Source organism: Mustela putorius, unplaced genomic scaffold (assembly GCF_011764305.1).
Source record: "Mustela putorius furo isolate JIRA1106 unplaced genomic scaffold, ASM1176430v1.1 tig00003853_pilon_pilon_pilon, whole genome shotgun sequence".
Taxonomy (NCBI): domain Eukaryota; kingdom Metazoa; phylum Chordata; class Mammalia; order Carnivora; family Mustelidae; genus Mustela; species Mustela putorius.
Genome location: NW_025422005.1, coordinates 84,999,793 through 85,015,891, shown reverse-complemented (window position 1 = coordinate 85,015,891; position 16,099 = coordinate 84,999,793). Strand labels below are relative to the sequence as shown.

At 39.7% G+C, this 16,099-nt stretch overlaps 2 protein-coding genes across 2 annotated transcripts in view; one reads left to right on the top strand and one right to left on the bottom strand.

Moving 5' to 3' along the window:
• Window positions 1-9,530: 9,530 nt before the first annotated feature.
• Window positions 9,531-10,334, bottom strand: LOC101686356 (akirin-1-like). The gene has a single exon (XM_045064907.1). It carries the CDS (start codon window positions 10,332-10,334, stop codon window positions 9,756-9,758), a length of 579 nt encoding a protein of 192 aa, XP_044920842.1. The 3' UTR covers window positions 9,531-9,755.
• Window positions 10,275-16,099, top strand: part of LRRC39 (leucine rich repeat containing 39) — a 30,093-nt gene continuing 24,268 nt past the window's right edge. The window contains exon 1 of the mRNA XM_045064906.1: window positions 10,275-10,371. The gene's annotated coding sequence lies outside the window, so the exon portion shown is untranslated. The remainder of the gene's footprint in view (window positions 10,372-16,099) is intronic.

The following is a 16,099-nucleotide window of genomic DNA, read 5'->3' as shown; positions in this document are numbered from 1 at the left end:
TGGGCTCCAGTGTGGACCAGAGAGGTGGCCTTGGAAGGAAGGGTTAGTCCTATCCTGGGTACCTATTGAAGATGAAGCTCAGAGGATTTGCCAATGTGTTCAAGATTGGGAATGGGAGAAAGGAGGAATTGAGGTAACTCCCAGCTCTTGTTAATTGTCCCGAGGGAGGTGAAAGAGGAGGTTTCTGGGGGTAAGAGATAGTCTATTCCACCTGCTGAGGAAGGTGCCTTTCACAGTGGCTCTGCTGTGCACTTCTACCCCCTCAGCAACTTTCAAGTACAAGTCTCCCCCATTTTTCTCAAAGTTCATGGTAAGACACTTGACTTTTTGGGAAGGTCTATGTTATTACCCAGGTCAATAGTAGCAAGAAACCTGAAGAGGATTTCCCTCTTATGAAAAAAGTCAAAAAGTGGGCATCACGTTCAGCATCTGTTTTGTGGGGAACCACCATAGAGGCAGCATGCACCCAGCCATCTCCTTCCTGGGCTCTGCTCTCTGCATTCTGCCACCAGCGCTTTGAAACATGTCTGTGCGCATCTGCTGTGCTTTATCTCCACTTATTTTGGGCATCCATTAGGATGTTATGTCCTGAGGCCTAGAAAGAGCCAAAGAGAAGGAACTTTTGGTGTCTGAGCATGCTCACTAATTTTTCTGTAGAAATGAATGGTAAGTTCTTTAATTACATCATTTTAGTTAGGTAAGTTCTTTTAGTTACATCTTAATAGTTATATCATTTACATCTTTAGTTACATCATTAGTTACAACATTTTAGTTAGGTAAGTTCTTTTTTATTACATCATTTCTGCTGTGAGAGCAGAAACACTGTACTTTCAAACAGCAGGGGAGCCTGTACCCCATCCTGCAGGGTTAGCGTTCGTCTCCATGCAGCACAGAACATTCCATGACTTGCAGATTTTATCACTCAAACATGGCACCTTTGGCCATCTTTACCCCTTTCCTCCCTTCCTTGAATCTGGTAACCACGAATCTGCTCTCAGTATGTATGCATTCAGTATTGTTTTGATTCCATGTGGAAAGTCCATGAGAGACTTTGGTGTTTGTATTTCTGTGTCTGAGTTACTTAGCATAATGCTCCCAAGGTCATTGTTTCCATGTCTGGTTATTGTGAATAACATGGGAGTGCATCTCTCTTTTTGAGAGAGTGTTTTGTGTTTTCCAAAGAAATACTCAGTAGAGCAATTACTGGGTCATGTGGTAGTTGTATTAATTTTTTTCCCCAGAACCTCCATAGCATTTGTCACAGTGGCTGCACCAATTTCCATTCCCACCAACAGCACACAAGGTCCCCTTGTGTTCACAACCTTGACCATACCTGGTGTCCATCTCTGGACACTGTCTCTGGATTGCCGTTCCCATGATTATGAGGTGATAGCTGATTGCATGTTTCCCTGATGACAATTAGTGGTGTTTAACAACTTTTTCAGTGTCTGTTGGCCACCTGTATGCCATCTTTGGAAATTATCTATTTACATATTCTCCCCAGTTTTTATTCGTTTTTTGTTTGGATTTGAAGGAGTGTTTTGTGTATTTTGGATATTAGCTTCTTCTCACACATACGATGTGCAGATATATTTTCTCATTGGGTAGGTTGGCTTTTAAGGGTTTGATGGGTTCTTTGGCCATGCAGAAATTTCAGTTTGGTGTCATTCCCTTTGTTTATTTTTGCTTTTGTTGTGTGATGTAAAAGACTCTTCACCAAAATAAATATCGAGAAACTTACTACCCGTGTTTTCTTCTTGGAGGTTTACGGATTCAGTTCTTATGTTCAAGTCATTCATCCATTCATAATCTTTATGTGTGATATAAGAAAGTAATCCAGTCACATTCTTCCACATTTAGTGTCCAGATTTCCCAGTACCATTCACTTAAGAGACAGTCCTTTCCCCATTGTATATTTTCTGCTGTGTCATAAGTTAAGACCACACATGTGTGGGTTAGTTTCTGAGATTTCTTTCTTTCCTTTCTTTTTTCTTTACTTTTTTCTTTTCCTTCCCTTCTCTTTCCCTCCCTCCCTACCTTTCTTTTCTTTCTTTCTTTCTTTCTTTCTTTCTTTCTTTCTTTCCTGTTTTACAGTTTATTTGTTGGGAAAATATTTTTCCTGTCGGAATATATGCACTGTAGACTTCATTGATGATGTCTTCCTACTCTTTGGTTGGACTTTTCTCTGACATCTGTGTTTTTGTAAATGAGTAGCTGGATCTATAGCTTTCACCAGGTTGAACATTTGGGCAGAACTACTTAAGTAGTGTTCTGTTCTTCCACCAGACACGAGATTGTGTCTGATTATCTTCTTTTGTGATGTTCGCAGTTGTGATGATGGATATCTATATTTCCTATTCTATGGTAGGTTTATTAAAGGTCATTTAATTTCTCTTAAAAATGCGGATTCTAAATCATCCTTATTTTATAATATGTATTTATATAAAACAGCATGTTTAAAGAAATGCATTTATTGGAAGCAACTGTTGGAACAGGACATCAATATTATTAATTCCCATTCAGAGTTAATAATTCTATCAGAGCTAAGTTTAAATATACCTTTAATAAATGAATGAATAAATGTGGCCAAAAATACTGTGATTATCAGTTTCTGAGCCTCCTACTGTGTTCCATTGACCTGTGCGTCTGTTTTTACACCAGTTCCATACTGTTTTGATGACAACAGCTTTGTAGTTTAGCTTGAAATCGGAGTGTGGTGACTCCAGGTCGCTTAATTGCTTGTTTGCTTGCTGTGTTTCTTTCTTCCTTTCTTATCAGTGAGATTATTTATATATTTATTTATTTATACGTAGTTTACATTTATATTCTAAAAGTTTTTATTTCACTTCTTTTTTTATTATGATCATATGTGTTATTTGTTTCAGGGGTACAAGTTTGAGATCCTTCCATTTTACACAGCACACAGTGCTCACCACAGCACATAACCTCCCCGTGCCCATCACCCAGCCACCCCAATTCCCTCACCCCCTCCCCTTTAGAAACCCTCAGTTTGTTTCTGAGTTTAAGTGTTTCTTATGCTTTGTCTCCCTCTCTGGTTTCATCTTGCTTCCTTTTTTCCTCTCTTCCCCTATGATCTTCTGTCTTGGTGCTTAAATTCTGCATATCAGTGAGATCATGTGATAATTGTCCTTCTCTGATTGACTTATTTTGCTTAGCATCATACCTTCTAGTTCCATCCATGCCATTCCAAATGGCAATATTTCATTTTTTTAAAGATTTTATTTATTTATTTGACAGAGATCACAGGCAGGCAGAGAGTCAGGCAGAGAGAGAGAAGGAAACAGACTCCCCGTTGAGCAGAGAGCCTGACCTGAGTCTCGATTCCAGGACCCTAAGATCATAACCTGAGCTGAAGGCAGAGGCTTAAACCATTGAGCCGCCCAAGCACCCCATGTTGAGCACTTTTTAATGTGTCTGTTGGCCATTTGGATGTCTTTGGAGAAATGTCTGTTCATGTCCTTGCCTATTTCTTGATTAAATTATTTGTTCTGTGGGTGTTGAGTTTGGTAAGTTCTTTCTAGATTTTGGATACTAGCCCTTTATCTGATATGTCATTTGGAAATATCTTCTCTTGTTCTCTTTGTTGTCTTTAGGTTTTGTTGACTGTTTCCTTTGTGTGCAAAAGCTTTCTATCTTGATGAAATCCCAGCAGTTCATTTTTGCTTTTGTTTCCTTCACCTTTGGAGATGTGTCTAGCAAGAATTTGCTCTGGCTGAAGTCAAAGAGGTTGCTGCCTCTGTTCTCCTCAGAGATTTGGATGAATTCTTGTCTCACATTGAGGTCTTTCACCCATTTGGAGTCTATTTTTTGTGTATGATATAAAGAAATGGTCCAGTTTCATTCTGCATTTGGCTGTCCTGTGTTCCCAGCACCATTTATTAAAGACACTTCTTTTTTCCCATTGGATATTATTTCCTTCCTTGAGAAAGATTGGTTGACCTTAGAATTAAGGGTCCATTTCTGGGCTCTCTATTCTGTTGCATTTATCTGTGTGTCTGTTTTTGTGCCAGTACCATGCTCTCTTGATAATGACAGCTTTGTAATAAAGCTTGAAGTGTGCAATTGGATTGCCACCAGCCTTGGTTTTCTTTTCAACATCCCTTTGGCTATTCAGGGTCTTCTCTGCTTCTATACAAATTTTGGCATTATTTATTCCAGTTCTGTGAAAAATGAGGATGGTATTTTGTTAGGGCTTGCATTGAATCTGTGGATTGGTTTAGAGAGCATAGACATTTTCACAATATTTGTTCTTCCAATCCATGAGCATGGAACATTTTTCCATTTCTTTGTGTCTTCCATATCTTTCATGACAATTCTATAGTTTTCTGAGTACAGATCCTTTGCCTCTTTGGTTAGATGGATTCTAAGTATCTTGTGGTTTTTGGTGTAATTATACATTGGGTGGACTCCTTAATTTCTCTTTCTCCTGTCGCATTGTTGCTGTAGACAAATGCAAGTGATTTCTGTGTATTGGTTTTATATCCTGCCACTTTACAGAATTCCTGGATGAGTTCTAGGAATTTGGGGGTGAAATCTTTTGGGTTTTCCACAGAAAGTATCCTATTGTCTGCAAAGGGTGAGAGTCTGACTTCGTTGCCAATTCAGATGCCTTTTTTGTTGTTGTTGTCTGATTGCTGAGGCTAGGAATTCTAGTACTATGTTGAACAATAGTGATGAGAATGGGCATCCCTGCTATCTTCCTGACCTGAAGGGAAAAGCTCTCAGTTTTTCCCCATTGGGAATGATGTTGTGGGTTTCCCATAGATGGCCTTTATGATGTGGAAGTATGTACCCTCTATCCCTGCTCAGTGAAGAGTTTTGATCAATAAAGGATGCTGTAATTTGTCAAATACTTTTTCTGCATCTACTGAGAGGATCCTATGGTTCTTGTTCTTTCTTCTATTAAGGTGGTGTATTCCATTGATTGATTTGCGGTTCTCGAACGACCCTTGCAGTCCAGGAATAAATCTCACTTGGTCGTGGTGAATCATCCTTTTAAAGTACTGTTGGATTCTATTGGCTACTATGTTGGTGATAATTTTTGCATCCGTATTCATCAGGGACAGTGGTCTGTAATTGTGCTTTTGGGTGGGGTCTTTTTCTGGTTTGGGGATCAAGGTAATGCTGGCCTCATTGAAAGGATTTGGAAGTTTTCCTTCTAGCTCTATTTTTTTGAAAAGTTTCAGAAGAATTGGTATTAAATCTTCTTTAAATGTTTGGTAGAATCCCCCTGGGAAGCCATCTAGTGCTGGGCTCTTGTTTCCTGGGGGATTTTTGGTGACTGCTTCAATTTCCTTGCTGATTATGGGGCTTTTCACGTTCCTTTTCTTCCTGGTTCAGCTTTGGTCATTTCTATTTTCTGGGAATGCATCCATTTCTTCAAGACTACCTGATTTGTTGACGTAGAGTTACCATCATATGTTATTATAATTGTAGTTCTTTGGTGTTGGGTGTGATCTCTCCTTCTTCATTCATGATTTTATTGATTTGGGTCCTTTTTCTTTTCTTCTGGAGATGTCTGGCCAGGGATGTATCAATCTTATTAATTCTTTCAAAGAACCAGTTCCTAGTTTCACTGATCTGTTCTACTATTCTTTTGGTTTCTACTTCATTGATTTCTGCTCTAATATTCATTATTTCTTTTCCCCTTCTGGGTTTAGGCTTTCTATGCTGCTCTTTCTCCAGCTCCTTTAGGTGTAGGATTAGGTTGTATTTTTGAGACCTTTCTTGGTTATTGAGAAAACCTTGTAGTGGGATGTACTTCCTTCTTAGGACTGGCTTTGCTGCATCCCAAAGATATTGAACAGTTGTGTTTTCATTCTCCTGTGTTTCCATGGATTTTTTAAGTTCATCTTGAATTGATAGTGGTTGACCCTCTAATTCTTTAGTAAGATGCTCTCTAGTCTCCATGTATTTGAGTTCTTTCCATCTTTCCTCTTCTGATTGAGTTTCATTTTCAAAGCATTGTGGTCTGAGAATATGCAGGGAATGACTCCAGTCTTTTGGGATGAGAATGAATATGGCGGCCTCCCAATCTCTGGCCCCAGAGCTGAGAGCTCAGGGCCCCACTCCTCAGTGTACTCTCACAGAAAAGCAGTCAATTATTCATGTTTCCCTGGTCTCTGTTTGCACTCTGTGCTCATCAGACTTGTGACCAAGCATTTCTATCTATGGCTGACCCCGTTTGGAGTCTCCAAACCCAGAAGACTCCTGCAGCATGCTCAGGCACCACTCCTCTTGGTGGAGGAAAGGGACTCTCTCCAGTTGTGCCACTTCTTGGGCCGCTTCTCAAAGAGCAGTGGCCAGACTGTGTTGTGGATCACAGTTTATGCCAACCCCCAGCTTAGAGCCCACTCCTGGGCTCACTCTTTGCAGCCGGCTTCCCTGCTCTGATACCTGGGAGCTCTGCTGCCCTCAAGCAGAGCTTGAGCTTCATCCTGGGACCCCCGAGGATCCTGACCTCACACTGTCCTTTTAAGGGTTCCACCCCCTGCTTAGCTTCCAGAGTGACATCCCTCACCAGAGCAGACTTCTAAATGTTCCAGTTGTTTTGTTCTTTGCCCTTAGCACTTGGCAGTAGCCGGCTGACGGAGGCTCCCTGCCCCCCATGGTTTATCTTCCTGCCTAACAACTTGAACTCACTTTTCTGTACTTCCTACCTTTCAGAAAGTGGTCACTTTTTTGTTTGTAGAGTTGAAGCTATTCTTTTATTTCTGCTTGAATTTGCAGGTGTTCAGAATGGCTCGGTAGGTATCTAGCTAAATTCCTTTCAGATGAAATGAAGGTCTCCTACTCCTCCACCATCTTGAACTCTCTCTTCTTCTTTCTCCAGATTGTTTTGGGTATTTGGGGTCTTTTCTGATTCCATACAAATTTTAGGACAGTCTTCTATTTCTTTGAATAATGCCATTGGAATTCAGAGAGGGATTTCATCACATCTGTAGATTGCTTTGGGTACAGCATACATGTTAACATTATTAACTCTTCCCATTAATGAGCATGACATATGCTTCCATTTATTTGTATCATATTCCAAACTTTTGGCCCATATATTCACCTACCAACACATGCATGTTTTTTCTTTTGCCTTTTTCCACCATGTGTTGAGTATACCAGGTCTTTCTCATTCTTGGTTATTTTGATTCCAAGGTTTTTTTTTCTTAATGTAATTGTCCATGGCATAGCTTTCTTAATTTCTCTTTGTAAAAGTTTTCCATCAGTATATAGAAATACAAGTTGTGGCACTTGGTTGGCTCAGTCAGTTAAATATCTGCCTTCAAGTCAGGTCATAATTCTGGAGTTCTGGGAATGAGCCCAGCATTGGGCTCCCTGCTCAGCAAAGAGTCTAATTTTCCCTGACCCTCTGCTGTGCCCCCTGCTGGTAATCTCTCTCTCTCTCTGTCAAATAAATACATTCTTTTAAAAAAAGAAATGCAACAGGTCTCTGTCTGTTGACAGTGTACCCTGCAGCTTTACTGAATTTGTTTATTCTAACAGGTGTGTGTATGTGTGTGTGTGTGTGTGTGTGTGTATTGTTTAGGGATTTCTACATATAGTATCATGTCATTTGCTCAGGCACCATTCCTCTTGGTGGAAGAAAGGGACCTCCATTTCTTGAAATGACCATTTTCTTTTCCTATTTAGATTTCATATCTTTTTTTTTTTTTTTTTTTGTCTAAATAGTTTGGTGAGGGCTTTCAATAGGATGATGAATGAAAGTGGTAAGAGTGAACATTTTTATCTTTTTCTTGCTGGTAGTGGGAAAGTTTTCAGCATTTCACCCTCCAGTATAACATCAGCTGCAGGCTTTTCATATAGGGTCTTTTTTTGGTTGAGGTATGTTTCCTCAGTACCCAGATGGCTTACAGTGTTTATCATGAATGCATATCGAATCTTGTCAAGTGTTCTTTCTTCATCTATTTTAACAATCCTCGGATTTTTGTCTTTTATTTTGTTAAGGTGGTATATGCTATTGGTGGATGTGCAGATGTGGAATCATCTTGCATCCCTGGAATAAATCCCGTGGGATCCTGTTGTGTGATTCTCCTCATGGGTGGTTGAATTGATGTTGCTGATAATTTGTTGAGGATTTTTGCATCTCTGTTCATGAGAGATATTGGCCTTTCCTTTTCTTGCAATGTCTTCATCTTGTTTGGGTAGCAGGGTACTGCTGCCTTCATAAAATGAGTTTGGACATATATCCTTGCTTCCTATCTTTTTTTTTTTAAACAAATAGCTTAAGTATTTTATTTGTTTGCAACTAAGCTTGTTAACACTATATAATGAAAATGTACAAAGAATAATGTTGCAGTTTTTGGTTAGATTTAAGTCAAAGACATTCATTAATAAGGAATCTTCGAATTTGAATATTCCAGAATTTCTCTAAGCCATCTGATCAGAACAACTGTCTCTGAATATTACCTTACTTTGGAAGGTACTGGCATACACTTGAATTAAACTCAGAATTTTTCAAAATAAGCCCTAATTAATAAAATTATTCTATATTCAAACTAAAACAATTTTAATAGAACTTTCCTTTCCAGAAACAATAATAAAGGAAACAAGGCATTTTGTAAAATGTGGTCCTGAACAAGTCACAGTAAAAAATAAATGTATACTTAACTTCCACCTCCTCAAAACAGAGGCTACTTTCTGTTCCACAGCCTTGGAACAAGGTGAAGAACAGTCTGTAAGCAACTTTGGGCAGGGGGTTGCCAAAACAAAGCTCAAGCAGTTGAACATGGTCACTTCTTAAAAAGAATTTGGGGGAGCCTGACCAAAGGATCCAAATTCTGCTTTTAATAACCGATAAAAGGCGAAGTGGCTCCTCCCAAGTAGCAGTGCCACCAGGGGCTGGCCCAGCCCCACGCTCACCTGTGTTGTGCTCCCAAGCAAATCCTGATGCTCCTGCTCCAGGGAGACCTTTTCTTTCTAGAGGTTCAGTGTCCTGGGAGCTCTCTGTGGGAATGAGGTGAGCACAGACTCCACGTGGGTATTTTAAGGCTTGGAGTCAAAGTATTTTTCAACACGGCTAGGCAGAGTCCATGTGTCAAACGGCCCGCCTCCAGTTTGTCCTAATTCCTCACCAAGCATTTGTAGACCTAGGACCACAGACCTTTGCTATATTGTCATAACCACATCTAATGTCCATCCTAACTTATGACTCATATTCTGTGCCTGGAAACAGTCCCTATATTTAACAATAATACTACAACATAAAACAATCTACCGTTACAACTTATATGGTCACAAAACATTAATGATCTTCTGTAGACCAAGCAAATGTTTTTAACCATAATTGTCGTGCATCAAATTCACAGCCAGAATCCCCAAGATCAAAAAAATTTGCACAATACAAATAATAACTTAAAACACACACACATACATATACACACACTCTCACACACACTTCTTACAGAACTGTGCTTGGGGAAACTCCATTTGTTGAGTGCCACTGAGGGCATATTTTGCTAAACTGCTGCTCCAGGTACTTTTGTTTGGAAAATCTATCACAGTAGGGCACAGCTGTTTATTGGATGAGCAGAAAAGAAAGATATGCTTGTGGCAACCAGAAAGTTTTAAGGTCTTTCAAGTTGTATAAAATGGACCTGCAGAAACGTTTAAGTGTTCTCAGGATGCAAAGTTGGAGCTGAAATGTGATACAAACCAGTTGCAAAAAGTGTACAGCAGCCATCTCTTGAGGTCAAACCTGGTACCAGATATGCAAGAAAGCTTCAGGACACATAGCTTGTTGGCCTTGTCCCATATCGTCGCATAATCTGATCATGTGTGAATTTCACAAAAGATTCATATTGTTCTGCTAGTTTGGTATTGAGGATTTGCTCATACTCCTCCCGAATTTTATCTTCATAGTCTTTTAAGAGACGCTCACATATTATTCCAACTTGTCGGAGGGTAAAGGTGGGCTGGTCCTTCTTCATCCAGGAGGAACCTGGAGAACTAGGTGCCGTGAGTGCTGAGGAATGAGGCTGACTTTCCGAAGTACAAGCTTCACTCTGGTTAAGAACTACTTCTAAATGTCTCCACCTCTGATAACGACTATATTCTTGTTTCATGTTCTGAAAAATTTGTTCCGGTGTTGGAAGGCGCCGCTCGCTGCCGGGTGGGGCGGGCTGCTGCAGAGTCGGCGGTGGGGTCTGCGTCTGGAGAAGCGGCGGCGGCTCAGCGTCCGGGGGCCTGAGGCCCGGAGTGGGGCCAGGCAGAGGGGCGCAGCGCCGCCGCTTCGGGGAACCAGGGCTCAGCAGCGCCGCCTCGAACTCCATGGGCCGCTTCAACGTCGCCCTGCACGCCATGCCGCTGATGGGCCAGGAACCAGGAGCGGACGCGGAGGTAACTGCGGCCCAACCTCCGGCTCCTCAGCGGAGCTCGCAAGCCAAGCCGGCTCCAATGGCGCCTCCAGCCCTTGCTTCCTATCTTTTAAACAATTTGACAACGGCTGGTATTACTACTTCTTCTACTGTCTGGTTGAACTCCTCAGTGAAACTGTCTGGTCTTGGGCATTTGTTTGTTGGGAGGATTTGGTTATTGAATCAATGTTTTTACTAGTGATCAGTTTGTTTAGATGTTTTTTTTTTTTTTTTTTTTTTTTTTTCACAGTTCAGTTTTCCTAGGTTTTTGTTAGGATCTTATCTATTCCTTCTAGGTCCAAGGTGTTGGCCTCTACTTGCTCCTAGTACTCTCTTAAGATCCTTTGTATTTTTGTGGTATTCATTGTAATAGCTCATGTTTCTTTTCTTTATTTTTTTTAATTAATTTATTTATTTATCAGAGAAGGGGGGGGGGAGAGAGCGCCCACAGGCAGACAGAATGGCAGGCAGAGGCAGAGGGAGAAGCAGGCTCCCAGCCCAGCAAGGAGCCCGATGTGGGACTCGATCCTAGGACACCAGGATCATGACCCCAGCCGAAAGCAGCTGCCCAACCAACTGAGCCACCCAGGCATCCCTCTTTTCTTTCTTTTAAGTTTTCACATTTTTAAATATAAATTCCATTAGCCAAAGTATAGTTTTTGATGTAATGGTCAATGATTCATTACTTACATATAACACTCAGGGCTCATCACCACATGTCCCCTCCTTAATACCCATCACCCAGTTTCCCTGCTCCCCAACCTACCTCTCCTCCAGTTTGTTTCCTATGATTAAGAGTCTCTCATGGTTTGTCTCCCTCTCTGATTTCTTCCCATTCAGTTTTCCCTCCCTTCCCCTGTGGTCCTTCACACTATACATCGCGTTCCACAAATGAGTGAAACCATATGATAATTGTTATCTGCTTGACTCATTTCATATAGCATAACCCCCTCCAGTTCCATCCATGCCAATGCAAATGGTAGGTATTCATCCCTTCTAATGGCTGAGTAATATTCTATGGTAGGTATGTACCACATCTTTATCCATTCTTCTGTTGAAGGACATCTCAGCTCCTTCCACAGGTCAGCTCCTGTGGACATTGCTGCTATGAACATTGGGGTGCATGTATCCATTCTTTTCACTGCATCTGTATCTTTGGGGTAAATACTCAGGAGTGCAATTGCTGGGTCATAGGCTAGCTCTTTTTTTTAACTCTTTGAGGAACCTCCATGCTATTTTCCAGAGTGACTGCACTATCCTGCATTCCCACCAACAGTGTAAGAGGGCTCCCTTTTCTCCATATCCTCTCCCACACTTGTTTCATGTCTTGTTAATTTTACCCATTGTACAAGTTGTAAGGTGGTGTTCCATTGTGGTTTTGAATTTCCTGGCAAATGATATGGAGCATTTTTTCATGGTCTGTTGGACATTCGGATGTCTTCTTTGGAGAAGTGTCTCTTCCTGTCTTCTGCCCATTTCTTGAGTAGATTCTTTGGTTTTGGGGTGTTGAGTTTAAGAAGTTCTTTGTAGATCTTGGATACCAGACTTTTATCTGTAATGCCATTTGCCATTATCTTCTCCCATTCTGTAGGCTGCCTTTTAGTTTTGTTCATTGTTTTCCTTTGCTGTGCAGAAGCTTTTTATCTTGATGAAGTCCCAGTAGTTCATTTTTGCTTTCGTTTCCCTGGCCTTTAGAGACATGTCTTGCAAGAAGTTGCAGTGTCCAAGGTTGAAGAGGTTGCTGCTTGTGTTCTCCTCTAGGATCTTGATGTGAGACAGGAATAGATTATCTTTCTTTCCTGATATATTTGAGTCTTCTCTCTTTCTTGGTGAGTCTATCTAAAAGTTCATCAGTTTTGTTTATCTTTCCAAAAAAGGCAGCTCTTATTTTCACTGACCTTTTGTCTTTTTTGTCTCCATTGGATTTATTTCCACATTCCTTTTTATTGTTTCCTTATTTCCACTGCTATGGAGCTTTGCTCTTCTTTTCTTTTCTTCCCACTTCTTTCCCATGTAAAATTATGTTGATTATTAGAGAACCTATGTATGGTATATAAGTATGATACCTCAGGATATTTGGAATGAGTTCTCAGGAGATTTGTTTAGTAACCTAATGGAAAGTGCCTGAGTTCTCCCAAGACTTGGATTCATGTCTCAGGAGATTTTGACTGAGATCTCATGAGATTTGGAGTAAGATCTCAAGAGTTTTGGATAGAGATCTCTCGAGATTTGCACCGAGGTCTCATGAGATTGTGAATAAGTTCTCACAAGATTTGGGTAGTAATCTTGTGAGAAGTGCCTGAGTTCTCACATGATTTGGACTGAGATTTCAGGAGATTTGGACTGACCGCTCATGCCATTTGGGGAGAAATCCCATTAGATGTGCCTGACATCTCAGGAGTTTTTGGACTGAGGTATCATGAGACTTAGAGATCTTATGTGATTTAACTTAAATCTCATGATACTTGGAATGATTTCTCATGAGATTTGTGTAGAAATCTCATGGGAAGTGCTCAAGTTCTCACGAGATTTGGTCTGAGATCTCACGAGATTTGCACCAAGATTTCTTGATATCTGGACTGAGATCTCATGGGACTTGACTGAAATCTCACGAGATTTGGGCCAAGATCTCATGAGATTTGGACATAGATCATGAGTTTCCCCGAGAGGTCATGATATTTGAAATGAGTTCTCACCAGATTTCTACCCAAGTTAACAGTATTTCCTATCATCTCCTGAAGAAATGTCCCTGTTTGTCAGATCAAGTAGTGAAAGTTAGTATGTAGCTGCAACTTTGTAATCTAAGTATCAAAATGTGGAAAACAGTGACCTCTAATATTTGGCAAGTATGTTATCTCTTATTTAGGAGTTTCTCTTTCCTTGTGCACACACACACACACACACACACACACACAAAACCTTAATGGAAATTTTTCACATAAAAGTTTATCAGTATTCCAGAAAATTCTACAACTAAGCAAGTCAGTTTTAAAATATTCTTAAGTCTTTAAAATAACCAGAGAGCAATTAAAGAGGCTTCAAATTCTATCTTTAAAAGGAAATTCTTTTCTTAAAAGATTTTATTTATTTATTTGACAGAGAGATACACAGTAAGAGAGAAAATATAAGCAGGGGAAGTGGGAGTGGGAGAATCAGGCTTCCTGCGAGCCGGGAGCCTGATGGGGGCTGGATCTCAGGACCCTGGGATCATTACCAGAGCCAAAGGCAGGTGTTTAATGACTGAGCTACACAGGCACCGCCAAAGAGAATTCTTAGCATTAAAAAATTATTGATCTGATGAGGGCATGTTTCATTTATATGTCTTGGAGCTCTAGTTACATGGTGTTTCTGCTTCAAAACCTTCCATTCTGACAAATATCAGTTTGTTTTTTTAAAAAAGACACCAGCGAGTCATAAAAAAGAACACTATAGATCAAAATCCCAAGGTATACATACTCTTATTTTCCACTGGTTTTCTCTATGTTTATTTTTCTCTTGTTCTTATTTGAATAAATGGTTCTCACAAAGTAGATGCTTGTATACTTGATAGAACTACTGTAGTACTGTAGTCTTTTCAGAATTTATGGGAAGAAGCAGCACTAAGTGATAATTAATTTTGTTGTTTTAATACACCTTGTAAAAGATAATGCTTGGGGTGCCTGGCTGGCTCAATCAAAAGAGCATGTGACTCTTGATCTCAGAGTCATAAGTTTGAGCCCCATGTTGGATGTAGAGATTATGTAAAATAAACAAACTTTTAAAAAATCATGCCCTATAAAACAGAGTAATAACTATCTTAGTGTTTTGTGTTTAAAACCATTATCTTTCTCTAAATATATGCCTATGTATTAACAAGGTTATGATGGAATAGAGTGAAAGGGAAATGGAGATATCTAGGTACGATGAATACCAGTCCCCTGCTACTTTTACTGCTCTTTCTCCCTACTCCATTCACTGCCTTTCTAAAGATGCATTAAGCAACAATAAAAATTGCTTTCATGTTTTTGTTGTCCACCTACAAACATAATTTCTGTAAATGCCATAAACTTCTTTTTAAAAAGAAGCTGGAAAAACCCAATGGTCAACGTCTGGGGGCCAGATCTATCGGCGTTGGAATTGAGCTCAGCTATTTTCCAGTTGTATAGCTTTGACACATCCCTTACTCTCTTTAAACTTTGGTGTCTTTTTGGCATTAAATAGGGATGCCTACTGTGATGGTTAATTTTATGTGTTGAACTTGACTGGGATACCGAGACATTGACCAAACATTTTGGATGTGTCTATAAGGCTGTTTATTGATGAGATTAACATTCGAATCCATAAACTAAGGAAAGTAGGTTGCCCTCTCCAGTGTGGGTGGCATTATCCCATCTACTGAAGGCCTGACTAGAATAAAAAGGCAATCCCCATTTCTTTCTTGCAACATGGTATTATACATATTTCTTCATATCATGAACCACCTTTCTACTTTTAGATTTTATGATTTTGACTACTTTAGCAATTTCATATGAGTAGAATATACAGTATTGACTGTTCTTTTGTGACTGTTTTATTTCACATAGCACAATGTTCTCGAGTTTTATCTATGTTGTATTATGTTACAGAATTTCCCTTTTTAAAGGTGGTATAATATTCCATTGTATGTATATACTACATTTCCTTTATCCATTCATTTGTCAGTTTTGGTTGCTTCTATCTCTTGACTATTGTAAATAATGAAGCAATGAATGTGGGTGTGCAAATACCTCTTTGAAATCCTGCTTTGAGTTCTTTCGAATGACATTGTATTTGTAGTATGCTAGTATACCCCCTCTTATCTGGCCATCCGACTTGGTGTTCTCCTAGATTTGTTTGCTTTTTCTAAACACAAACATTGCAGTTGGACTTGGGGCCATGGATCCTGATGAACTACATCCCTGTGGGACCTCAGAACGCACACCTGGGCACCAAGCACCTGGTAAACACACAATGATAGAAGCAAAAGAGAAACCAATTTGTGTAACGTTAACCTAACTTTGTGTGAAGAATGAAGCCACTTATTTACCTTACCTTCACTGTAAAATTTCCTTCTCCTTGATTTGTCTTTTTCTCAGAAGAAAGCCCTTTCAGAGTTAGCTAACTTTTCCCTATGATCATATAGCATTCATTTCCATTCCTATCTTCTCCTTTTTTGGCTTTACTGTTGAAGGGTAGTAATAAGAACTAACCTTTTTTGAATACTTCTATCAGACACTGATATATATATATATATATATATATATATATACACACACACATATATGTGTATATATATTTCCTTATTTCATATATATATGAATGTATATATGTATGTATACATACATATATATGTGTATATATATATATATATTTAAGATTTTATTTATCCATTTGACAGAGAGAGATCACAAGTAGGCAGAGAGGCAGGCAGAGAGAGAGAGGAGGAAGCAGGCTCCCTGCTGAGCAGAGAGCCCGATGTGGGGCTCAATCCCAGGACCCTGAGATCATGACCTGAGCCAAAGGCAGCGGCTTAACCCACTGAGCCACCCAGGCGCCCCTTGTATATATATATTTTGTATGTTAACTCTTTTGTATGATAATTCATTTAATCCTCACAAAAGCCCATGAAGAGATCCTATTTTTAGCTACATTTTACCAATAAGAAACTGATGTACTGAGAGATTGAGTTTTTCAAGGATATTCAGGTGTGTAAA